Raw genomic sequence first — 26,911 nt, forward strand, 5'->3', positions numbered from 1 at the left:
GGCATTTTGAGGTTTGGGAAACTTTGCCCCTCCTAGTAGGAATGTATATCCCATACGTCACTAGCTCATGGACTCTTGCTAATATGAAAGAAATGAATTTATCAGGTAAGTTCTTACATAAATTATGTTTTTTTACAAGCCTCTTTAACATTTTCCTGCACCCTAGAAGGGTGAAGTCAGAGAGGCCTATTGTGTCGTCATCAGCAGTGACCGGCTGGTGTGAAATAAAAGGTTTAGAGTGCTAAGCGCCGGAGCTGAACGGCTGTGATCCAGTCATGTGAGGGCTTCACCAAACCAGTAAGGATGTCAGAATCTAAATCCTCTGCCTAATCAAGCAGCAACTACCATTCTGGTAATTGACTGCTAACTCCTGTTATACATCTGCAGCTCATTTTACTATCTGTTTTATTTTGATGTTTGTTCTGTTGCGCACATTTGTGCTCTGTGAGGATCTACCTTTTCATCTGCAGCAATGTTAAGATGCTCTCTTGTATAGATTTTAACCTTCTTCACAAACACCTGCATAAAAGTACTGGTTTTGTTTGTGTTATTCATTTGCAAGGGCACTAGATGGCAACACTGTATCCTGCAAGTAGTGTGGGAACTAGCAAATCATCGAGTTAAGATTTTTGTCATGTATAAAAAATGAATTTGTATATTCACTTAAAGGGACACTACTCATTTAAATACGTAAACATTTTGTTGCCTTAATAATATGAAATAAAAATTAATTTAATTGTATATACCAGTATCAGCTGTGCACTTCCTGCTAATGCTCAATGATGTACAGGTACCTCCTACTAAAACGCGTACTAAGCTCAACCAATAAGCAGTAACTAGAGGTACCTGTCAGCCAATGCCAATTAAGTTAAAGAATATAATTGGTACAGCTGTATTATATGCAGTTTAGTCTAAAAAAAAAGATTTTTACTTTCCAATTTTTAATGAAAAAGAAACTGCCTATAAGTATTGCTGATGACTGTTATATGCATAATGTCTTAACCTGTATATTGTGCGGAGTACCTGTACCATACTACCCTGCCTTCTTAGCTTGACCTCTACTGGACTCTGACTTCATTTACCCCTTGCCACTGCTCTATCCATGGGCATTAAACCCTACTTTTGACCTGTCAACTAATTAATATGCTACTTGTCAACAACTTCCAGAAACCCTCTTGCAATACAGCTACATTTATTTTAACTCATTCATGTGACAATAAGAATAGTAATACATTTAATTTATTCCCATTATATATTGTATCCATATGTGCAGTCTTATAGCATAGTATCAAGTTTATACCAAATAATTAAATGGCTAAAATATCAAACTTAAAACAGAAGGAAACTAAACTATAAAAGACTGTAGAAAATAAAATTATTTTTGCATAGCAGATTTAGTCTCCTCTATTTTTTTAATCAACCCTTTAGTGGACAGAGTGAGCTCAGCATGATGCCGCTTTAGATTTTCCAATTTCTGGCTTAGCTCTTCAGTGCTGTCGACTTTCTCCTCATAGTCCCGAAGAAGCAGCTCGGAGCCTAGCAGTCCACATTTTTGTTTGAGTTTTAGATTATCCATCCTTAAGCTATCCCTAGCCTTTTTGGTTTTAGTAAGTATGTCCCTTTTATGGGCCACCTGTGCTTCTACATCCAGTAGCATTTCCCTCAAGCATTGGTTTTCTCCTTGTACGTATTGCAGCTTTTCTTTTAAGTGGGTAAGCAGTTCTACCGTGTTGGTGATCTTCTTTCTGAGTTTAAGAAGCTCCTCATTCCTTTCCTCAATTTTCTCATTATAAGTCTGATTTTCAATCTTAAGCTGCTCAAAGTCAATTAAGTGTAAGCCTTCAGCCAACTCCTCTTTGGCCTTTAAAGTGGACTCAAAATAATGGATTTGATTCTTTAATTTGATGTTCTCCAAGCGTACCTGAATTACCTCCTTCTCTTTGCGTTCTTCTCTAGTCTGAAGCTGCTCCACTGTATTAACCACAGAAGGCAATGCATGCTTACCAGCACCTTGATGACCAACTCCAAACAAAGTAATTTTCTTTTTGTACTCCTGAAAAGTTTTCCAGTCATGATCCACCCGGTTTACTACTTCTTCACAATATGTCTTTAGCTCTTCTGTCTGCTTCTGATGGCAGGCAGCCTCTATTGTACACTGCTTTTTAAGTTCTGTAAGAGTGCACAAATACTTAAGATAACGCTGCTCTAGTTCTGAGACATGCTTCTGAATTTCTGGTCGTGCATCTTCACTCTTCTTACGACGAAAGTACTCAAACAGCTTGTTCTGAAGTTGAAAATTTTGTTGTTGAATTTTGTCTCTTTCTGCAATCAAGATTTGATAATCCTGAATAAGTGCATCCTGAGCTTGTTCATCTTCATTCTCTTCTGTATTACCCCCCTGCTTGATTTCCTCATCATTTTCTTCCCCTGGTTGCTCTTCCTCCTGGGACTCCACGTGCTCATTCTCTTGAGATTCTGTGATAACTTCTTTTACCTTGTGCTCATTTATGCTGGTCTCTAAGTTTTCCTCTATCTGCTCTTTTTTACCAGTATATTGGTCAGAATTGATTGGTTCGGTCAATGTGTCAGCAAGCTGATTATTGTCAATTAACTCAGCATTCTCGTCTGCTTCCAACATCTTTTCACCTTGACCTTCTAGACCAAGCACCTTTTCACCTTGTTCTCCTGATTCCTGCTCTTGGACACTTTGTTCTCCTGGCTCGTGTTTGTTGTCATCGTCTTCTCCCTGTTTCTGCTCTATACCACCTTGCCTCCCTTGATCTTGTTCGTTTTCATCATGTTCAGTGAGTTTACGTTCCACATCAACTTGCTCCTTAGGTTTCACATCAACTTGCTCCTTAGGTTCCAATTCCACATCAGTTTGTTCCCGGAGTTCACTATCTTTGTCACCTTGTTCCTCAAGTTCACGTTCCGTTTTGCCATGCTCCTCAAAATCTACCTCCTGGTTTTCTTCCTCCATAGTTTCCAGGTGAGTTGTGTCTTTTTGCCTTAGAAAAATAAGATTTGTCAGTAAATGAGAACCACTTGGGTAACCTAGTCTATCCTGATATAAATGTCTCAAAATACATTTTCATTAAGCATGTTTTAGTCTTTTAATATTGTAATCGTTACAAGCATTCTGAATTATTTTACTTGTCACTACTAATTTGATTCATGTGCTTGATCTACTCCTAAATATGCTATTATAAGAGAACTAGCATTTAAAAGACTACTAAATACAGTATAACCAAATAATTGATAAATATAAAATGCAATAGCACTTACTTTGAATTTGAAATGAGCAGTAGAATATTTTCTGTTAATTTTCCGAGTTAATCTATTTTTCCCTCTTCCTGTATCATGTGACAGCCAACTTCCTATCACAAAATGCATTATCGTATATACAGTGCACTTTTCCATATGCTCAGCAGGAGCTAAAGCCTCAAAAAGTGTACATATAAAAAGAATGTGCACATTTTGATAAGAGAAGTATATTGGAAAGTTTGTTTTAAATTGCACACTTTATCTGAATCATGAAACTTAATTTTTTACTTTAGTGGCCCTTTAAGCTATTAATTAAAAGGGGCAGTCTATTCAAAAATATAATTTATACTTACCTGATAAATGAATTTCTTTCATGGTGGTGAGAGTTCACAATCCATTACTCATGAGAATTACCCTTCTCTACCATTAGGAGGAGGCAAAGAGTCCCAACCCCCAAAGAGCTCTATAAAACCTCTTCTACCTCACACATACCTTAGTCTAAACATATAGCCAAGCAAGTGAGGTAAGAAAAAGAAATAAGATCAAAAAAGGAACAGGGGAAAAAATGTGTTGAAGAAAAAAACTAACCGCAAAAAAACACAAGGGTGGGGTCTCGTGGACTCTCACCATTATGAGATAAAAAATTTTATCAGGTAAGTATAAAACAGAATTTATGCTTACCTGATAAATTACTTTCTCCAACGGTGTGTCCGGTCCACGGCGTCATCCTTACTTGTGGGATATCTCTTCCCCAACAGGAAATGGAAAAGAGTCCCAGCAAAGCTGGCCATATAGTCCCTCCTAGGCTCCACCCACCCCAGTCATTCGGCCGACGGACAGGAGGAAATATATATAGGAGAAACCATATGGTACCGTGGTGACTGTAGTTAGAGAAAATAATTCATCAGACCTGATTAAAAAACCAGGGCGGGCCGTGGACCGGACACACCGTTGGAGAAAGTAATTTATCAGGTAAGCATAAATTCTGTTTTCTCCAGCATTGGTGTGTCCGGTCCACGGCGTCATCCTTACTTGTGGGAACCAATACCAAAGCTTTAGGACACGGATGAAGGGAGGGAGCAAATCATGTTACCTAAACGGAAGGCACCACAGCTTGCAAAACCTTTCTCCCAAAAATAGCCTCCGAAGAAGCAAAAGTATCAAATTTGTAAAATTTGGCAAAAGTGTGCAGTGAAGACCAAGTCGCTGCCTTACATATCTGGTCAACAGAAGCCTCGTTCTTGAAGGCCCATGTGGAAGCCACAGCCCTAGTGGAGTGAGCTGTGATTCTTTCAGGAGGCTGCCGTCCGGCAGTCTCATAAGCCAATCGGATGATGCTTTTAAGGCAAAAGGAAAGAGAGGTAGAAGTCGCTTTTTGACCTCTCCTTTTACCAGAATAAACAACAAACAAGGAAGAAGTTTGTCTGAAATCTTTTGTAGCCTCTAAATAGAATTTTAGAGCATGGACTACGTCCAAATTGTGTAACAAACGTTCCTTCTTTGAAACTGGATTCGGACATAAAGAAGGAACAACTATCTCCTGGTTAATATTTTTGTTAGAAACAACCTTAGGAAGAAAACCAGGCTTAGTACGCAAAACCACCTTATCTGCATGGAACACCAGATAGGGCAGAGAACACTGCAGAGCAGATAACTCTGAAACTCTTCTAGCAGAAGAAATTGCAACCAAAAACAAAACTTTCCAAGATAGTAACTTAATATCTATGGAATGTAAAGGTTCAAACGGAACCCCTTGAAGAACTGAAAGAACTAGATTTAGACTCCAGGGAGGAGTCAAAGGTCTGTAAACAGGCTTGATCCTAACCAGAGCCTGAACAAATGCTTGAACATCTGGCACAGTTGCCAGTCTTTTGTGTAGTAAGACAGATAAAGCAGATATCTGTCCCTTTAGAGAACTTGCAGATAATCCTTTCTCCAAACCTTCTTGTAGAAAGGAGAGAATCTTAGGAATTTTTATCTTATTCTATGGGAATCCTTTGGATTCACACCAACAGATATATCTTTTCCATATTTTATGGTAAATCTTTCTAGTTACCGGTTTTCTGGCCTGAACCAGAGTATCTATCACAGAATCTGAAAACCCACGCTTCGATAGAATCAAGCGTTCAATCTCCAAGCCGTCAGCTGGAGGGAGACCAGATTTGGATGTTCGAATGGACCCTGAACAAGAAGGTCCTGTCTCAAAGGTAGCTTCCATGGTGGAACCGATGACATATTCACCAGGTCTGCATACCAAGTCCTGCGTGGCCACGCAGGAGCTATCAAGATCACCGAGGCCCTCTCCTGATTGATCTTGGCTACCAGCCTGGGAATGAGAGGAAACGGTGGAAATACATAAGCTAGGTTGAAGGTCCAAGGTGCTACTAGTGCATCTACTAGAGTCGCCTTGGGATCCCTGGATCTGGACCCGTAGCAAGGAACCTTGAAGTTCTGACGAGACGCCATCAGATCCATGTCTGGAATGCCCCATAATTGGGTTATTTGGGCAAAGATCTCCGGGTGGAGTTCCCACTCCCCCGGATGGAATGTCTGACGACTCAGAAAATCCGCCTCCCAGTTTTCCACACCTGGGATGTGGATCGCAGACAGGTGGCAGGAGTGATCCTCCGCCCATTGAATTATTTTGGTCACTTCTTTCATCGCCAGGGAACTCCTTGTTCCCCCCTGATGATTGATATACGCAACGGTCGTCATGTTGTCTGATTGGAACCTTATGAATCTGGCCTTTGCTAGTTGAGGCCAAGCCCTGAGAGCATTGAATATCGCTCTCAGTTCCAGAATGTTTATCGGGAGAAGAGACTCTTCCCGAGACCATAGACCCTGAGCTTTCAGGGATTCCCAGACCGCGCCCCAGCCCACTAGACTGGCGTCGGTCGTGACAATGACCCACTCTGGTCTGCGGAAGCTCATTCCCTGGGACAGATGGTCCAGGGTCAGCCACCAACGGAGTGAATCTCTGGTCTTCTGATCTACTGAATCATTGGAGACAAGTCTGTATAATCCCCATTCCACTGTTTGAGCATGCACAGTTGTAATGGTCTTAGATGAATTCGTGCAAAAGGAACTATGTCCATTGCTGCAACCATCAACCCTACTACTTCCATGCACTGCGCTATGGAAGGACGAGGAACAGAATGAAGAGCTTGACAAGAGCTTAGAAGTTTTGATTTTCTGACCTCTGTCAGAAAAATCCTCATTTCTAAGGAATCTATTATTGTTCCCAAGAAGGGAACTCTTGTCGACGGAGACAGAGAACTTTTTTCTATGTTCACCTTCCATCAGTGTGATCTGAGAAAGGCCAGAACGATGTCTGTATGAGCCTTTGCTTTTGACAGGGACGACGCTTGTATTAGAATGTCGTCCAAGTAAGGTACTACTGCAATGCCCCTCGGTCTTAGAACCGCTAGAAGGGACCCTAGCACCTTTGTGAAAATCCTTGGAGCAGTGGCTAACCCGAATGGGAGGGCCACAAACTGGTAATGCTTGTCCAGAAAAGCGAACCTTAGGAACTGATGATGTTCTTTGTGGATAGGAATATGTAGGTACGCAACCTTTAGATCCACGGTAGTCATAAATTGACTTTCCTGGATAGTGGGTAGAATCGTTCGAATGGTTTCCATCTTGAACGATGGTACCCTGAGAAATTTGTTTAGGATCTTCAAATCCAAAATTGGTCTGAAAGTTCCCTCTTTTTTGGGAACTACGAACAGATTGGAATAAAATCCCATTCCTTGTTCCTTTATTGGAACTGGGTGTATCACTCCCATCTTTAACAGGTCTTCTACACAATGTAAGAATGCCTGTCTCTTTATTTGGTTTGAGGATAAGTGAGACATGTGGAACCTTCCCCTTTGGGGTAGTTCCTTGAATTCCAGGAGATAACCTTGAGAAACTATTTCTAGCGCCCAGGGATCCTGAACATCTCTTGCCCAAGCCTGAGCAAAGAGAGAGAGTCTGCCCCCCACTAGATCCGGTCCCGGATCGGGGGCTACTCCTTCATGCTGCTTTGTTAGCAGCGGCAGGCTTCTTGGCCTGCTTACCCTTGTTCCAGCCTTGCATCGGTTTCCAGGCTGGTTTGGGTTGTGAGGCATTACCCTCTTGCTTAGAGGATGCAGAATTAGAGGCCGGTCCGTTCCTGAAATTGCAAAAGGAACGAAAATTAGACTTATTTTTAGCCTTGAAAGACCTATCTTGTGGAAGAGCGTGGCCCTTTCCCCCAGTGATGTCTGAAATAATCTCTTTCAATTCTGGTCCAAATAGAGTTTTACCTTTGAAAGGGATGTTAAGCAATTTTGTCTTGGATGACACATCCGCTGACCAAGACTTTAGCCAAAGCGCTCTGCGCGCCACGATAGCAAACCCTGAATTTTTTGCCGCTAATCTAGCTAATTGCAAAGCGGCATCTAAAATAAAAGAGTTAGCCAATTTAAGTGCGTGAACTCTGTCCATAACCTCCTCATATGGAGTCTCTCTACTGAGCGACTTTTCTAGTTCCTCGAACCAGAACCACGCTGCTGTAGTGACAGGAACAATGCACGAAATGGGTTGTAGGAGGTAACCTTGCTGTACAAAAATCTTTTTAAGCAAACCTTCCAATTTTTTATCCATAGGATCTTTGAAAGCACAACTATCTTCGATAGGAATAGTAGTGCGTTTGTTTAGAGTAGAAACTGCCCCCTCGACCTTAGGGACTGTCTGCCATAAGTCCTTTCTGGGGTCGACCATAGGAAATAATTTCTTAAATATAGGGGGGGGAACAAAAGGTATGCCGGGCTTTTCCCACTCCTTATTTACTATGTCCGCCACCCGCTTGGGTATAGGAAAAGCGTCGGGGTGCACCGGAACCTCTAGGAACTTGTCCATTTTACATAATTTCTCTGGAATGACCAAGTTGTCACAATCATCCAGAGTAGATAACACCTCCTTAAGCAGTGCGCGGAGATGTTCTAATTTAAATTTAAATGTCACAACATCAGGTTCAGCTTGTTGAGAAATTTTTCCTGAATCTGAAATTTCTCCATCTGACAAAACCTCCCTCATGGCCCCTTCAGATTGGTGTGAGGGTATGACAGAACAATTATCATCAGCGCCCTCCTGCTCTTCAGTGTTTAAAACAGAGCAATCGCGCTTTCTCTGATAAGTAGGCATTTTGGATAAAATATTTGCTATGGAGTTATCCATTACAGCCGTTAATTGTTGCATGGTAATAAGTATTGGCGCACTAGATGTACTAGGGGCCTCCTGCGTGGGCAAAACTGGTGTAGACACAGTAGGAGATGATGTAGTATCATGTTTAGTCCCCTCATCTGAGGAATCATCTTGGGCAATTTCATTATCTGTGGCAGTACTGTCCTTACTTTGTTTGGACGATATGGCACAATTATCACATAAATTTAAATGGGGAGACACATTGGCTTTCATACATATAGAACATAGCTTATCTGAAGGTACAGACATGTTAAACAGGCTTAAACTTGTCAACAAAGCACAAAAAACGTTTAAAACAAAACCATTACTGTCTCTTTAAATTTTAAACAGAAAACACTTTATTACTGAATATGTGAAAAAGTATGAAGGAATTGTTCAAAAATTACCAAAATGTCACCATAGTGTCTTAAAGCATTAATAGTATTGCACACCAAAGCTTTAACCCTTAAAATAACGGAACCGGAGCCGTTTATAAATTTAACCCCTATACAGTCCCAGCTATAGTCTTTGCTGAGACCCAACCAAGCCCAGAGGGGAATACGATACCAATTGACGCCTTCTAGAAGCTTTTCCAGCAATTTTTAGATCCTCACACATGCATCTGCATGCCCTGCTCTCAAAACAACAACAACTGCGCAGTAATGGCGCGAAAATGAGGCTCAGTCTACAACTAGGAAGGCCCCCTGACTGGAAAAGGTGTCTAACATAGTGCCTGCCGTTTAATAAACGTTCCCAAAGTTTATAAATGCAAATTGTCAGCATAAATATGAATAAAATGCCCAAATAAAGCAATCGATTTAGCCCATAAAAATGTCTACCAGTTTTTTTAGCCCATAATAAGCCCTTTATTCTGTTTGTTTGACTAAGAAAATGGCTTACCGGTCCCCATGAGGGGAAATGACAGCCTTCCAGCATTACATCGTCTTGTTAGAAATATGGCTAGTCATACCTTAAGCAGAAAAGTCTGCTAACTGCTTCCCCCAACTGAAGTTACTTCATCTCAACAGTCCTATGTGGAAACAGCAATCAATTTTAGTTACTGTCTGCTAAAATCATCTTCCTCTCACAAACAGAAATCTTCATCCTTTTCTGTTTCAGAGTAAATAGTACATACCAGAACTATTTTAAAATAACAAACACTTGATAGAAGAATAAAAACTACATTTAAACACCAAAAAACTCTTAACCATCTCCGTGGAGATGTTGCCTGTGCAACGGCAAAGAGAATGACTGGGGTGGGCGGAGCCTAGGAGGGACTATATGGCCAGCTTTGCTGGGACTCTTTGCCATTTCCTGTTGGGGAAGAGATATCCCACAAGTAAGGATGACGCCGTGGACCGGACACACCAATGTTGGAGAAATTATGTTTTCTTTCATACAGGTAATGAGAGTCCATGATCCATTACTTATTGGAACTAATACCCAAGATGTGAAGTCAACAAGTAATAACAGAAAGGGAGAGATTTAAAAAGACATATTTTTCACTGAGAAATTAAATACACAACATCAAATAAATATATTCTCTTTCTTATAGGAATATACATACACACACACATATATACACCTAAAAAAATCAAACTGAGACCAAATAGCTGCCTAGCAATTTTTTTCAGCTGAAGCCTCATTTTTGAAAGTCCAAGAAGTTGCAACTGACCTAGTAGAATGAGCAGACATCCTCTGCAGTGGGGCAGACCTACCTCCAAATAAGCTTTGAAAAACAAATGTTTTAACAAAAAGGCTAAAGAAACAGCAGAAGTCTCACCGACCCGTCCTAGAAACAGAGAGAAGAACAAACAAAAGTTTGTCTAAAATCCTTAGTAGCAACAATGAAAAATGATAGCGTCCAAACAATATCCAAGTAATGCAAAGATCTCTCAGAAGCATGCTTAGAATTAGTACACAAAGAAGGAACAACAATCTCTCAGCTAACGTTATCTGAAGAAACCACGTTAGCCAAGAAATCAAAATGAAGTCTGAAAAAACAGCCTTATCCTGATGAAACATCAGATAAGAAGGATCCCAAAAAAGAACAGATAAATGTCCAGTCTATGCATAGGTCCAGAAAGAGGAGTTTGCAATACCCTTAAAGGGACAGTCTACTCCAAAATTGTTATTGTTTAAAAAGATAGATAATCCCTTTATTACCCATTCCCCAGTTTTGCATAACCAACACTGTTATATTAAAGGGATATTAAACCCAACATTTTTCTTTCATAATTCAGACAGAGAATACAATTTTAAACAACATTCCAATTTACTTCTATTATCTAATTTGCTTTATTCTTTAGATATCCTTAGTTAAAGAAATAGCAATACACACAGGTGAGCCAATCACACGAGGCATCTATGTGCAGCCACCAATCAGAAGCTACTGAGCCTATCTAGATATGCTTTTCGGGAAAGAATATCAAGAGAATTAAGCAAGTTAGATAATAGAAGTAAATTAGAAAGTTGTTTAAAATGGTATTCTCTATCTGAATCATGAAAGAAAAAAATTGGGTTTAATGTCCCTTTAATATACATATTACCTCTGTGATTACCTTGTATCTATGACTCTGCAGACTGCCCCCTTATTTCAGTGCTTTTGACAGACAGGCAGTTTAGCCAATCAGTGCAGACTCCTAAATAACTCCACGGGAGTGAGCACAGTGTTATCTATAAGACACACGTGAACTAGTACTGTCTAACTGTGAAAACTTTCAAAATGCTCTGAGCTGAGAGGTGGTTTTCAACGGTTTTAGAAATCAGTTTGAGCCTAGCTAGGTTTAGGTTTTTAAAAATACCACCAAGGGAACAAAGCAAATTTGATGATAAAAGTAAATTGGAAAGTTGTTTTAACCCCTTAACGACTGAGGACGTGCAGGGTACGTCCTCAGAAAAAAGGCAGTTAATGCCTGAGAACGTACCCTGCACGTCCTCAGTGTGGAAAGCAGCTGGAAGCGATCCTGCTCGCTTCCAGCTGCTTTCCGGTTATTGCAGTGATGCCTCGATATGGAGGCATCCTGCAATAACCTTTTTAAGTAATCCGGTGCAGAGAGAGCCACTCTGTGGCCCTCTCTGCACCGGAGATCGGTGGCTACCTGCGTTGGTGGGTGGGAGCCGGACCGGGAGGCGGCCATCGATGGCCATGTGGATGTGAAGGGGGGCGGGATCGTGGGCGGGGGTGGCTGGGGGCGCGCACAGGCGCGCGCGTGCGTGCACGGGAGGGTGGGGGCGGGAGCGCGTGCACGGGGAGGGAGCGGGTGGGAACCGCTACACTGCAGAAAATTTGAAAATAAAAAGATAAAAAATATCGAAAATTTAAATAATCAGCAAGGTGGTGGGGGTTTGTCTGTGGGGGGTGGGGGGGGGGAAGCTACACTACAGAAAAAAAAAACCAAAGACAAAAAAAGCACTTTTTATTGTAAACTGGGTACTGGCAGACAGCTGCCAGTACCCAAGATGGCCCCCAATAAGGCAGAGGGGAGGGTTAGAGAGCGGTTTTGGGGGGGATCAGGGAGGTTGGGGGCTAAGGGGGGGATCCTACACAGTAGCATATGTAAATATGCTAAAAAAAAATTCATTTTTTTTTTTAAACCCTTTTATTTTAGTACTGGCAGACTTTCTGCCAGTACTTAAGATGGCGGGGACAATTGTGGGGTGGGGGAGGGAAGGGAGCTGTTTGGGAGGGATCAGGGGGTGGGATGTGTCAGATGGGAGGCTGATCTCTACACTAAAGCTAAAATTAACCCTGCAAGCTCACTACAAACTCCCTAATTAACCCTTTCACTGCTAGCCATAATACACGTGTGAGGCGCAACAGGATTTAGTGGCCTTCTAATTACCAGAAAGCAACACCAAAGTCATATATGTCTGCTATTTCTGAACAAAGGGGATCCCAGACAAGCATTTACAACCATTTGTGCCATAATTGCACAAGCTGTTTGTAAATGATTTCAGTGAGAAACCTAAAATTGTGAAAAATTTTACGTTTTTTTTAATTTGATCGCATTTGGCGGTGAAATGGTGGCATGAAATATACCAAAATGTGCCTAGATCAATACTTGGGGTTGTCTACTACACTACACTAAAGCTAAAATTAACCCTACAAGCTCCCTAAAAGCTCCCTAATTAACCCCTTAACTGCTGGGCATGATACACTTGTGGTGCGCAGTGGCATTTAGCGGCCTTCTAATTACCAAAAAGCAACGCCAAAGCCATATATGTGTGCTATTTCTGAACAAAGGGGATCCCAGAGAAGAATTTACAACCATTTATGCCATAATTGCACAAGCTGTTTGTAAATGATTTCAGTGAGAAACCTAAAGTTTGTGAAAAAATTTGTGAAAAAGTGAACAATTTTTTGTATTTGATCGCATTTGGCGGTGAAATGGTGGTATGAAATATACCAAAATTGGTCTAGATCAATACTTTGGGATGTCTACTAAAAAAAAAATATATACATGTCAAGGGATATTCAGGGATTCCTGAAAGATATCAGTGTTCTAATGTAACTAGCGCTAATTTTGGAAAAAAATGGTTTGGAAATAGCAAAGTGCTACTTGTATTTATGGCCCTATAACTTGCAAAAAAAGCAAAGAACATGTAAACATTGGGTATTTCTAAACTCAGGACAAAATTTAGAAACTATTTAGCATGGGTGTTTTTTGGTGGTTTTAGATATGTAACAGATTTTGGGGGTCAAAGTTAGAAAAAGTGTGTTTTTTTCAATTTTTCCTCATATTTTATCATTTTTTTTATAGTAAATTATAAGATATGATGAAAATAATGGTATCTTTAGAAAGTCCATTTAATGGCGAGAAAAACGTTATATAATATGTGTGGGTACAGTAAATGAGTAAGAGGAAAATTACAGATAAACACAAACACTGCAGAAATGTAAAAATAGCCTTGGTCCCAAACGGACAGAAAATGGAAAAGTGCTCTGGTCACTAAGGGGTTAAATTGCATGCCCTATCTGAATCATGAAAATTTAATTTTGACTAGACTGTCCCTTTAACACCAGAAAAGGATTCTATGGAGAAGAAATAGGATTGATAACAGATTAATATGAACCAGAGCCTGAACAAAACTATGAACATCAGAAGATTAGCAATCTTTCTGTGGAACAAAACTGAAAAGCTGAACTGGCAGATAGGCCCTCATCTAGACCATCCTGCAAAAAAATAAAACAGCAGAATCATAGGAATTCTGAAAGAATGCCAGGAAAAATCATGATTAAAACACCATGAAATAAAAAGGCCTTCCAGATTTTCTTAAAGGGACACTGAACCCAAATGTTTTCTTTTGTGATTCAGATAGAGCTTAAATTTTAAGCAACTTTTTAATTTACTCCTATTATCACATTTTCTTCATTCTCTTGGTATCTTTATTTGAAATTCAAGAATGTAAGTTTAGATGCCGGTCCATTTTTGGTGAACAACCTGGGTTGTTCTTGCTGATTGGTGGATGAATTCATCCACCAATACAAAAGTGCTGTCCAGAGTTCTGAACCAATAAAAAAAGCTTAGATGCCTTTTTTTCAAATAAAGATAGCAAGAGAATGAAGAAAAATTGATAATAGGAGAAAATTAGAAAGTTGCTTAAAATTGCATGCTCTATCTGAATCTCGAAAGAAAATATTTGGGTTCAGAGTCCCTTTAATTACAGGTTTACAAGCCTGAATCAGGGTTTCAGTCACAGAATCAGAAAAACCCCTATGTCTAAGGACTAAGCAATCAATTTCCATGCCATCAAGATCAGACACAGATCCAGATAGAAAAAACAGACCTTAAGATAAGACGTCTAACTGCAGATGAAGAGGCCAATAAGCCTACAAAAATACAAAGATAAAAAAAAAATGTTCTCCTTTCAAGAGGGACAGTGATTAAAAAGCTTAAAGAACCAATACAAAGTTCTAACAATAATACTGGTAACCTAACCTCAAGAGGACACCAGACTCTACAAGACAAAAAAACGGACACATAAAAAGTAATCTGCTAAACCAATTGCAGATACCCTTTAACCACTGATAGCCCCTAAACAGAAAAAAGGATTGCAAATACAGTGAGCTACTGATGGCAAAGAAGAACGATTCCAGGACAGATACAACTTCTGAAGTTTATTCTGCATTATTCCACCAGCAATAAACACATTAGGATAGAATCTTAATGTCTACTAGAAAAGACACCCTCTATGCTGGGTATGGACACAGTTAAAAGACCATAAGTAAAAAAGCCTTCATAAAAAATAACAACCTGATAAGGGACAATTAAGATCCCCTAAACACTTATTGGCATCAACAATGCTCCTAGAACCTTATCAATAAAAGAAGGATTAAACAGGAAGACGACAACAAACAGTGAGCGTCTAAGAATGCCAACCAGAGCAGACAAAGGTCATCCTAGTGGATAAGGATGTGCAGGTATAGGTCCTAATACAAATTGCTTTCAATTTGAGACCAAGAACACTTATAATACAGTCTAGAAATCTTAAGCCTGAAATAAACAGGAAAAAAACACTTTATTCCTTGGCATAAAGATCTAGTTCAGCCCTGAGACAAAAACAGGGACAACCAATACCATGTCCTTCAGCCCTGGACACAAAAGATAAAAGCAGCTACTTTAACAGGAGTCTCCTTAAAACAAAACAAGGAGCCATAGCGGGATTAAAACTTACAACCTTCATCTTCCACGATTACTTAGATGATTCCTGCATCACAGGACTCTTCCCAAAGAGGTTCAGGTTAGCTGATCAATTAGGACTCAGTATACACAATACACCTGCATATACTATACAAATTCAGTATGAAATTTTGCCTGACTGTTAGACAAGCATTATATAATCGGATATACCACAGATACTGATAAAAACCTGCTCTGAAAAGCAGAGACTGCATTTACTAAAACATTTACAAAGAGAAAACACTTAGTATATTGCTATTTAAAATATACATGGTAAAAAAATCTAGCATCTACAAAGAGATCTCCTCTAAATGATCTCCTTGCTAAACTTATAACTGTAAAAGTCCTGTAAGACTGTGTTAGGAATTGAAACATGCAGCGTAAAATGTATATACCTACATAGACATGGAAAATATTGTGTACACTAAATAATAGTATAGGATAGGGCTGCACGATTAATCGCGGATGCAGAGAGTATGCAATTTAAATTAAAAAAAAAATCCTCAGATGTGGCTGTACTGCATTGATTTGTATGTGATTTCTTGCAAACCAGCTCCATCTAGTGGTTGCTTTTAGCACACATTTGTAAAAACAAAATTTATGCTTACCTGATAAATTTATTTCTCTTGTGGTGTATCCAGTCCACGGGTTCATCCATTACTTGTGGGATATTCTCCTTCCCAACAGGAAGTTGCAAGAGGACACCCACAGCAGAGCTGTCTATATAGCTCCTCCCCTCACTGCCACCCCCAGTCATTCGACCGAAGACAAGCAAGAAAAAAGGAGAAACTATAGGGTGCAGTGGTGACTGTAGTTTAAAAATAAAAAACACCTGCCTTAAAATGACAGGGCAGGCCGTGGACTGGATACACCACAAGAGAAATAAATTTATCAGGTAAGCATAAATTTTGTTTTCTCTTGTAAAGGTGTATCCAGTCCACGGGTTCATCCATTACTTGTGGGATACCAATACCAAAGCTTTAGGACACGGATGAAGGGAGGGACAAGGCAGGAACTTAAACGGAAGGCACCACACTGCCTGTAAGACCTTTCTCCCAAAAATAGCCTCAGAGGAAGCAAAAGTATCGTATTTGTAGAATTTAGAAAAGGTATTAAGCGAAGACCAAGTCGCCGCCTTACAAATCTGTTCAACAGAGGCCTCATGTTTAAAAGCCCATGTGGAAGCTACTGCTCTAGTAGAATGAGCTGTAATTCTTTCAGGAGGCTGCTGGCCAGCAGTCTCATAAGCTAAGCGGATTAAGCTTCTTAGCCAAAAAGAAAGAGAAGTTGCCGAAGCCTTTTGGCCTCTCCTCTGTCCAGAGTAGACAACAAACATACAGATGTTTGACGAAAATCCTTCGTAGCTTGTAAATAAAACTTTAAAGCACGAACCACATCAAGATTGTGTAATAGACGTTCCTTCTTTGAAGAAGGATTAGGACATAATGAAGGAACAACAATCTCCTGATTGATATTCTTAGTAGATACCACCTTAGGAAGAAACCCAGGTTTGGTACGTAAAACTACCTTATCTGCATGGAAAATCAGATAAGGGGAATCACACTGTAAAGCAGATAACTCCGAAACTCTTCGAGCCGAGGAGATAGCTACTAAAAACAGAACTTTCCAAGATAAAAGTTTAATATCTATGGAATGCAAAGGTTCAAAAGGAACCCCTTGAAGAACTTTAAGAACTAAATTTAAACTCCATGGCGGAGCGACAGATTTAAACACAGGCTTGATTCTAACCAAAGCCTGACAAAACGCCTGAACGTCTGGAACCTCAGCCAGACGTTTGTGCAAAAGAATAGACAGAGCAGAAATCTGTCCCTTTAAGGAACTAGCTGACAAACCCTTCTCCAATACTTCTTGGAGAAAGGATAATATCCTAGGAATCCTGACCTTACTCCATGAGTAACCCTTGGATTCACACCAATGAAGATATTTACACCATATCTTATGATAGATTTTCCTGGTGACAGGCTTTCGGGCCTGAATTAAGGTATCAATGACCGACTCGGAAAAACCACGCTTTGATAAAATCAAGTGTTCAATCTCCAAGCAGTCAAACGCAGAGAAATTAGATTTGGATGTTTGAAGGGACCTTGAAGTAGAAGGTCCTGCCTCAGCGGCAGAGTCCATGGTGGAAAGGATGACATGTCCACCAGATCTGCATACCAAGTCCTGCGTGGCCACGCAGGAGCTATCAAAATCACTGAAGCTCTCTCCTGCTTGATCTTGGCAATCAGACGAGGGAGCAGAGGAAATGGCAGAAACACATAAGCCAGGCTGAAGGACCAGGGCGCTGCTAGAGCATCTATCAGCGCTGCCTAGGGATCCCTTGACCTGGACCCGTAACAAGGAAGCTTGGCGTTCTGACGAGACGCCATGAGATCCAGTTCTGGTTTACCCCATAGTTGAATCAGCTGGGCAAATACCTCCGGATGGAGCTCCCAATCCCCCGGATGAAAAGACTGCCGACTTAGAAAATCCGCCTCCCCGTTCTCTACTCCTGGGATATGGATAGCTAAGAGATGGCAAGAGTGAACCTCTGCCCATAGAATTATCTTTGAAACCTCCAAAATTGCCAGGGGGCTCCTTGTTCCCCCCTGATGGTTGATATAAGCTACAGTCGTGATGTTGTCCGACTGAAATCTGATGAACCTGCCCGCAGCTAGCTGAGGCCAAGCCTGAAGAGCATTTGTAGCAGAGAGGCAGTATGATCTGTAATATATTTTGGGTAGGCAGACACAAGCAAGTAACCACCCTTGGTAATTGTAGCAGAGAGGCAGTAGGATCTGTAATATCTTTTTGGTAAGCAGAGACAAGCAAATAACTACTCTTGGTAATTGTAGCAGAGAGGTAGTAGGTTCTGTAATATCTTTTGGGTAAGCAGAGACAAGCAAGTAACTACTCTTGGTAATTGTAATAATAACCCCTTTCCACCAAGAACTAGACGACACATAGCTTGGGAGTCAACAACAACTTTTTCTTCAACTGAAAAAACAAACACTTTTTAAAAACAGTCTCCCCTACAAGGGGTTTCCCAACTGAAACAGCAGGGAGTTTAAACAGTAACATACAGTTTAACATACATTTTAACCATTAGCCAAAATAACAATTCCTGCATAGTTCATAAGTGGCGAGGTTTGCCACAATGCTCCCCCAGAACCAAACCGGCTTACCCAGTCTGATCCCAACGAATTGGCTTGGGGAGGTCTGGAGGAGTGTTCACAGATCAAGGTTCAAGTTCAGTTTGTCTGGACAACCCGTCGGCGTTGCCGTTTTGCTTCCCAGGTCGGTAATGGATTGTTAAGTCAAACGGCTGCAGCGCCAAACTCCAGCGCAACAGCCGGGCATTGTCTCCGGATACCCTGTTCAGCCACACCAACGGGTTGTGATCTGTGAGCAGGGAAAATTGTTGTCCATATAGATATGGCTGAAGTTTCTTGAGGGCCCACACCACGGCCAGGCATTCCTTTTCGATGGCGGCATAGCTAACTTCTCGGGGTAAGTTTCCTGCTTAGATAGGCCATAGGATGCTCGCTGCCATCAGCCCCGACTTGGCTCAGCACGGCTCCCAATCCAAACATAGAAGCGTCTGTATGGACGAGAAAGCGTTTAGTTGGATCCGGGGCAGCAAGGATAGGGGCATTTACGAGAGCGTTTTTCAGTTCTTGGAATGCTTGTTCACACTCTGGGCTCCAGGTAACAATCTTAGGAAGGTTTTTACGGGTGAGGTTGGTGAGGGGTTTGGCTAAGGTACTAAAATTAGGTACAAACTTCCTATAATAGCCTGCGGTACCTAGAAAGGCTAGCACTTGGGTCTTGGTACGGGGAGTGGGACACTTGGCTACGGCCTCTACCTTGGCCGGTTCGGGCTTCTGCTGCCCGCTACCTACTCGGTGCCCTAGGTACTGGACCTATATGACATTTGCTAGGCTTAAGGGTTAATCCTGCCTCCCTAATGCGATCTAGGATCGCCCCTATATGGTTCAAATGCTCGTCCCAGGAGCTGCTAAATATAGCTATGTCGTCTAAATAGACGCATGCGTACTCTTGGGACCCATCCAGTAGCCGATCTACCATTCGCTGGAAAGTAGCCGGAGCGTTCTTCATCCCGAATGGCATGACCTTGAATTGGTACAGGCCAAATGGGGTGACGAACGCTGATTTGGGGATGGCATCCTCGGCTAGTGGGATCTGCCAGTACCCCTTACACAGATCTATGGTGGTGAGGTACTGGCTTCGAGCCATTTTATCTAGGAGCTCATCTATCCGGGGCATAGGGTAGGCATCAGAGACGGTTTTATCATTAAGTTTCCGGTAGTCTACGCAGAAGTGGGTCGTGCCGTCCCGCTTCGGCAGTAGAACTACCGGCGAGGCCCAGGGGCTGTCGGAGTGCTCAATCACTCCTAACTGTAGCATCTCGTCAATCTCCTTCCGCATATGTTCTCTCACCGATTCTGGTATGCGGTAAGTAGGTTGCCGCATGGGGAGGTGACCTGGGGTTTCTACCCTATGGGTGGCCAGTCGGGTATATCCAGGCACGTTGGAGAACGTGTCTCTCTTTTCCTGCAGTAGCTCTGCTATTTGAGCTTGTTCCCGAGGACTTAACCGCTCACCCAATTGTACCTCTCCCAGACCTTCGTTCCGGTTCTTCATTCCTAGGAGGTCGGGAAGAGGTAAACTGTCTGCGTCGTCCGCGGCAGGGGTGCAAATAGCATTCACCTCCTCTGCGCGTTCATGGTACGGCTTCAACATATTTACATGGAGCATGCGTCTACCGCCTGCTCCAGTACATGTGCCGATCACATAGGTGGTGTCACAGATTTGTTCCACTACCTTGTATGGGCCCTGCCAGGAGGCCTGCAGTTTATCATTTTTAACCGGTTTTAAGATTAGCACCTTCTGCCCAATCTGAAAACTGCGGTCCCTGGCGCCCCTATCATACCAACGGCGCTGACGGGTTTGAGCCGCCTGAAGGTTGGAGCGGACGGTCCGAGTAAGGGCCTCCAGGCGCTCCCTAAACTCCAGCATGTATGGTAAGATAGGAGTACCGCCACTAGTGACTTCCCCCTCCCAATGCTCTCGGATTAAGTCTAGGGGACCCCGTACCCTCCTTCCGAATAATAATTCAAAGGGAGAGAACCCCGTGGACTCCTGAGGTACCTCCCGGTAGGGGAAAAGCAAATGGGGTAGAAACCGCTCCCAGTTCTTCTGGGTATCCATGAACGTGCGGAGCATCTGTTTCAGTGTTCCATTAAACCGTTCACAGAGCCCATTAGACTGGGGGTGATAAGCGGAATTTACAATGGGTTTCACCCCACATGCTCTCCACAACTGGTGGGTAATCTCGGCCGTAAACTGGCTGCCCCGGTCCGAAATAATCTCCCGGGGAAATCCCATGCGGGAGAAGATTCTGATGAGGGCATCCGCCACGGTCTCGGCATGAATATTAGCCAGAGCCACTGCCTCGGGATATCGGGTGGCATAATCCACGACCGTGAGTATATACCTCTTCCCCGAGGGGCTAGGCTTGGCTAGGGGGCCAATGAGGTCCACCGCCACTCTACTAAAAGGCTCCTCTATTATGGGGAGGGAGTGTAGCTTCGCCTTATATCGGTCTCCTCTTTTCCCTACTCGTTGGCAGGTGTCACACGTCTGGCAATACTGCCTAATATCTTTGGTGATCCCTGGCCAAAAGAAATTCTGAGTTAGGCGGTGCTTCGTCCGACTAACTCCTAGGTGGCCTGACAGCGGAATATCGTGGGCAACCCGTAGCAGTTCTCGTCTATATCTCTGAGGTACTATTAACTGCTGAACAGACAGGGGAATAGATCCAGCCACTATCTTCTCTGCATACCTGTACAGTAACCCCTTGTCCCAACCGTACCTCTCTCCTTCCAACCCCGCCTGATTCTGGTCTACCTTATCCCTATATACTTGCAACGAGGGGTCAGTGGCCACTTCGCTACCAAACTCTAGTGGAGGGGCCCAAGAGACATTAGGGGGGTGATTGCTTACCTGAGCCTCAGAGTGATCAGCCAGTGCGTTGGTGCAGGCCTGTTGTCGGGTAACCACGGGCAGTGCTGCTTGTGGGGAGGTTCAGGGTGCAAACGCTGAAGTCAGCTCCCCTAAGTCGTTGCCCAAAATAACGTCTGCGGGCAAATTTTGCATAAGGCCCACTTCTACGTTCCCCGACCCTGCTCCCCAATCCAAGTGTACTTTGGCCGTGGGAATCTTGTAAATGGTTCCCCCGGCCACCCGGACAGCTACACAGTCTCCGGTGAGTTGATTGGTGGAAACTAAATGTTGCCGGAGCAAGGTTATGGTGGCCCCAGAGTCACGCAGCCCTTGGACACGTCGGCCCTCTATATAGACCACCTGGCGGTGGCTTTGTAGGTTGTCCAAAGCGGCCTGTACTGGGTTTACCTCGTGTAAGATGCCCAAGGGTTCCTCGTGGTAGACTGCGGGTTGGGTCTGTAGTCGGGGCTCGTTCTGGTAGCAGTGTACAGCTGCCCGGTTGTTTGACAAAAAAGTTGTTCTGGTTGTTCCAGGTGGATCGGTTCTTGTTCCTGGGACAGTCTCTCTGAATGTGCCCTTGTTGGCTACAAAGATGGCAACGGATAGCTGATTGAGTCTGGTATCGGGGAGGAGGTGAGTAGATTCCCCCTCCAGGATGGGGTAGCAGAGGTGTGGGATCTGCAGTGGGAGTTGGGGTGACCCCAATACTGGAGCGTTGCTGTGTTCGTTGAGCTCTCTGAGCGTCTTGGTATTCATCGGCCAAGGTTGCTGCGGTATGTACCGTGCGTTTCGATCTCTCAGCCAGTTTTGCAATTCAGTGGGCACCCCTTGGAAGAATTGCTCCATCAACAGGAGTTGTAAAAGGTCTTCCAACTGGGTGACTTGGGCTGCCTGCAACCAGCCTTTAGCGGCCCTGGTTAGCCGATGCGCCCACTCAGTGTGGGTATCTTTCTCCAACTTCTTCAGGTCTTGGAACCGCTGTCGGTATGCCTCCGGGGTAATAGCATACCTAGTCAGGATGGCCTGTTTTACCTTCTGGTAGTCCCTGCTGTCCTCATCTGGTATGGTGCGGTAGGCTTCAGCGGCCCGCCCGGATAACTTGCCAGCCAGTAGGGGAACTTGGTCAGCGGTACTAATATTATGCAGTTGGCATAATCGCTCAAAGTCCTGTAGGTACCCATCGATATCCTCTGTGTCGGTATGATCCTTGAATGCGTGGTAGGGAATCTTAGCTTTCCCTGTACCAGCACTGGAGTGTACTGGTAGCCCTTCTCCGGGTCTCATGGTGGTTTGTCGGGTCACCATCAAGTACTCCTGTACGTCTGCTGATGTCCATGTCAGGAGCTCCTCCGAATGGGGTAGCGGAAAAAAGCCAACCGGGTCCGCATCTCTTTTTGGAATTCAGTTTCGTTGTTCGCCATGGGTACGGCCGTACCTGCTACCCGGTCTCCCTCCATGAGCTCTGCAATCAGCCTTGCTTTGGTTTTATTGCTGGCAATAATTCCTCTCGCCTCCAGTAATTCCTTCAATGCAGTTCTCTTTAGTCTGGTATAATCTGTCCCCATTCCCTGTCTGTTCATATACATCACATGTCCTATGACTTGCTGTGCGGTTTGAATCCCGTCGCTTGCCACCAATTGTAGCAGAGAGGCAGTAGGATCTGTAATATATTTTGGGTAGGCAGAGACAAGCAAGTAACCACTCTTGGTAATTGTAGCAGAGAGGCAGTAGGATCTGTAATATCTTTTTGGTAAGCAGAGACAAGCAAATAACTACTCTTGGTAATTGTAGCAGAGAGGTAGTAGGTTCTGTAATATCTTTTGGGTAAGCAGAGACAAGCAAGTAACTACTCTTGGTAATTGTAATAATAACCCCTTTCCACCAAGAACTAGACGACACATAGCTTGGGAGTCAACAACAACTTTTTCTTCAACTGAAAAAACAAACACTTTTTAAAAACAGTCTCCCCTACAAGGGGTTTCCCAACTGAAACAGCAGGGAGTTTAAACCGTAACATACAGTTTAACATACATTTTAACCATTAGCCTAAATAACAATTCCTGCATAGTTCATAAGTGGCAAGGTTTGCCACAGCATTGAATATCGCTCTTAGTTCCGGAAGGAGGGCTTCCTCCTGAGTCCACGAACCCTGAGCCTTCAGGGACTTCCAGACTGCACCCCAGCCCAGAAGGCTGGCATCTGTCGTCACTATAGTCCATTCTGGCCTGCGGAAACTCAATCCCCTGGACAGATGGACCCGAGATAGCCACCAGAGAATCCCTGGTCTCTTGATCCAGATTTATCCGAGGAGACAAATCTGTGTAGTCCCCATTCCACTGATTGAGCATGCAAAGTTGCAATGGTCTGAGATGTAGGCGGGCAAACTGGACTATGTCCATTGCCGCTACAATTAGGCCGATTACTTCCATACACTGAGCCACTGACGGCCGAGAAGTGGAATGAAGAGCACGGCAGGAAGTTAGAAGTTTTGACAACCTGACCTCTGTCAGAAAAATTTTCATTTCTACTGAATCTATCAGAGTTCCTAGGAAGGAAACTCTTGTGAGAGGGGAGAGAGAACTCTTTTCTTCGTTCACCTTCCACCCGTGAGACCTCAGGAATGCCAGAACAATGTCCGTATGGGACTTGGCGATTTGAAAAGTCGACGCCTGTATCAGAATGTCGTCTAGGTAAGGAGCCACCGCTATGCCTTGTGGCCTTAGAACCGCCAGTAGGGACCCTAGAACCTTCGTAAAGATTATTGGTGCCGTGGCTAACCCAAAGGGAAGAGCCACAAACTGGTAACGCCTGTCTAGGAAGGCGAATCTGAGGAACTGATGATGATCTCTGTGTATCGGAATGTGGAGATAAGCATCCTTTAAATCCACGGTAGTCATATATTGACCCTCCTGGATCATAGGTAGGATGGTTCGAATAGTCTCCATCTTGAAGGATGGGACCCTGAGAAATTTGTTTAGGATCTTGAGATCCAAGATTGGTCTGAAAGTTCCCTCTTTTTGGGAACTATAAACAGATTTGAATAGAAGCCCTGCCCCTGTTCCTCCCTTGGAACTGGGTGGATCACTCCCATAACCAGTAGGTCTTGAACGCAATGTAAGAATGCCTCTCTCTTTATCTGGTTTGCAGATAATTGTGAGAGATGAAATCTCCCCTTGGGAGATGAAGCTTTGAAGTCCAGAAGATATCCCTGGGAAACAATCTCCAGAGCCCAGGGATCCTGGACGTCTCTTGCCCAAGCCTGGGCAAAGAGAGAAAGTCTGCCCCCAACTAGATCCGGTCCCGGATCGGGGGCTACTCCTTCATGCTGTCTTAGAGGCAGCAGCAGGTTTTTTGGCCTGCTTCCCCTTGTTCCAAGCCTGGTTAAGTCTGCAGACTGGTTTGGACTGGGCAAAATTTCCCTCTTGTTTTGCATTAGAGGAAGTTGAAGCTGCGCCACTCTTGAAGTTTCGAAAGGAACGAAAATTAGTCTGTTTGGTCCTTAATTTGTTGGACCTATCCTGAGGAAGGGCGTGACCTTTTCCTCCAGTTATATCAGAAATGATCTCCTTCAATCCAGGCCCGAATAGGGTCTGCCCTTTGAAGGGGATGTTGAGAAGCTTAGACTTTCAAGTAACGTCAGCTGACCAGGATTTAAGCAATAGCGCCCTACGCGCCTGAATGGCAAAACCTGAATTCTTAGCCATTAGCTTGGTTAAATGAAAAACGGCATCAGAAATAAAGGAATTAGCTAATTTAAGAGCTTTAATCCTGTCTAGAATATCATCTAACGGGGTCTTCACCTGTAGAGCCTCCTCAAGAGACTTGAACCAGAAAGCCGCTGCAGCAGTGACTGGGGCAATGCATGCAAGAGGCTGGAGAATAAAACCTTGTTGTATAAAGATTTTCTTAAGGAAACCCTCTAATTTTTTTCCCATTGGATCTAGGAAAGCACAACTGTCCTCGACAGGGATAGTTGTACACTTAGCTAGGGTAGAGACTGCTCCCTCCACCTTAGGGACCGTCTGCCACGAGTCCCGTGTTGCGGCATCTATGGGAAACATCTTTTTAAAAGCAGGAGGGGGAGAGAACGGCACACCTGGTCTATCCCATTCCTTAGTAATAATTTCTGAAAACCTCTTAGGGACTGGAAAAATGTCAGTGTAAACAGGCACTGCAAAGTATTTGTCCATTTTACACAATTTCTCTGGGACTACAATGGGGTCACAGTCATCCAGAGTCGCTAAAACCTCCCTGAGCAACAAGCGGAGGTGTTCAAGCTTAAATTTAAACGCTGTCATTTCAGAGTCAGACTGAAGTAACGCCTTCCCTGAATCAGAAATGTCACCCACAGATAGAAGCTCTCCTGCTTCGGCTTCTGCATATTGTGAGGGTATATCGGACATAGCTACTAAAGCGTCAGAAAGCTCTGTATTTGTTCTAGACCCAGAGCTGTCTCGCTTTCCTTGTAACCCTGGCAGTTTGGACAATACCTCTGTGAGGGTATGATTCATAACTGCCGCCATGTCTTGTAAGGTAAACGCATTGGACGCGCCAGATGTACTTGGCGTAACTTGAGCGGGAGATATAGGTTCTGACACATGGGGAGAGCTAGGTGGCTTAACCTTCCTTTTGTCAGTCTGAGAAACCTCTGGTGATAAATCTTTAAAAGCCATAATATGGTCTTTATAACTTATAGAAATATCAGTATATTTGGTACACATTCTAAGAGGAGGTTCCACAATGGCTTCTAAACATAATGAACAAGGAGTTTCCTCTATGTCAGACATGTTTAACAGACTAGTAATGAGACTAGCAAGCTTGGAAAACACTTTAATAAATGTGAAAGAGCAATTAAACAAAAACGGTACTGTGCCTTTAAGAGAAAAAAACTACCACATAAACTGCAAAACAGTGTTAAAAAGTAGTAAACTCTACGAAATGTTTACAGTGTGTATAAGGGACTAAAGCAGCATTGCACCCACTTGCAAATGGATGATTAACCCCTTAGGCCCCAAACCGGATTTGAAAAACGTTAAAACCGTTAATAAACAGTCAAACACACTGCCACAGCTCTGCTGTGGCTCCTACCTGCCCTTTTTGGGGGAAAAAACCCCTCTATAGTGGTCCTAGATGCCAGAGGGAAGCTGGATGTCTCATTCTGAATATCAACTGCGCATTTAGAGTGCGAAAATAGGCCCCTCCCACATGCACTCGATGTCAGAGGGCCTTAAAAAAGTACTCCTAGGAGTAATCTGACTAGTCATGTGGAAAACTAGGCCCCAAATAAAGATTTATCACCCTCAGAGAAAAAACATTTTTTCTATAAGCCATGCAAACATTTTGACACTAAGTAATATGAGTATTAACATGAATATTACCCTTTTATGTAAGCATGATCCCAGTCATTGTTAAATCACTGCATCAGGCTTACCTCAAATATACAAGGCTCTGTCAGCATTTTCTAGACCTTATCATCTCTCTAGAAATAAATATACTGAACATACCTCAAAGCAGGTAATCTGCAGACCGTCCCCCCAACTGAAGTTTCCTTTCCATACTCTTCAGTTATGTGTGAGAACAGCAATGGACCTTAGTTACAAACCGCTAAGATCATCAACCTCCAGGCAGAATTCTTCTTCTAATTTCTGCCTGAGAGTAAAACAGTACAACGCCGGTACCATTTAAAAATAACAAACTCTTGATTGAAGGTAAAACTACACTAAGTCACC

At 43.1% G+C, this 26,911-nt stretch overlaps 1 protein-coding gene across 1 annotated transcript in view; it reads right to left on the reverse strand.

Moving 5' to 3' along the window:
* Nucleotides 1–1,223: 1,223 nt before the first annotated feature.
* CCDC96 (coiled-coil domain containing 96) overlaps nt 1,224–26,911 on the reverse strand; it is a 47,926-nt gene continuing 22,238 nt past the window's right edge. The window contains exon 2 of the mRNA XM_053704161.1: nt 1,224–3,008. Coding sequence (XP_053560136.1) covers nt 1,376–3,008 — 1,633 coding nt within the window. The 3' untranslated portion in view covers nt 1,224–1,375. The remainder of the gene's footprint in view (nt 3,009–26,911) is intronic.

Source organism: Bombina bombina, chromosome 2 (assembly GCF_027579735.1).
Source record: "Bombina bombina isolate aBomBom1 chromosome 2, aBomBom1.pri, whole genome shotgun sequence".
NCBI lineage: Eukaryota > Metazoa > Chordata > Amphibia > Anura > Bombinatoridae > Bombina > Bombina bombina.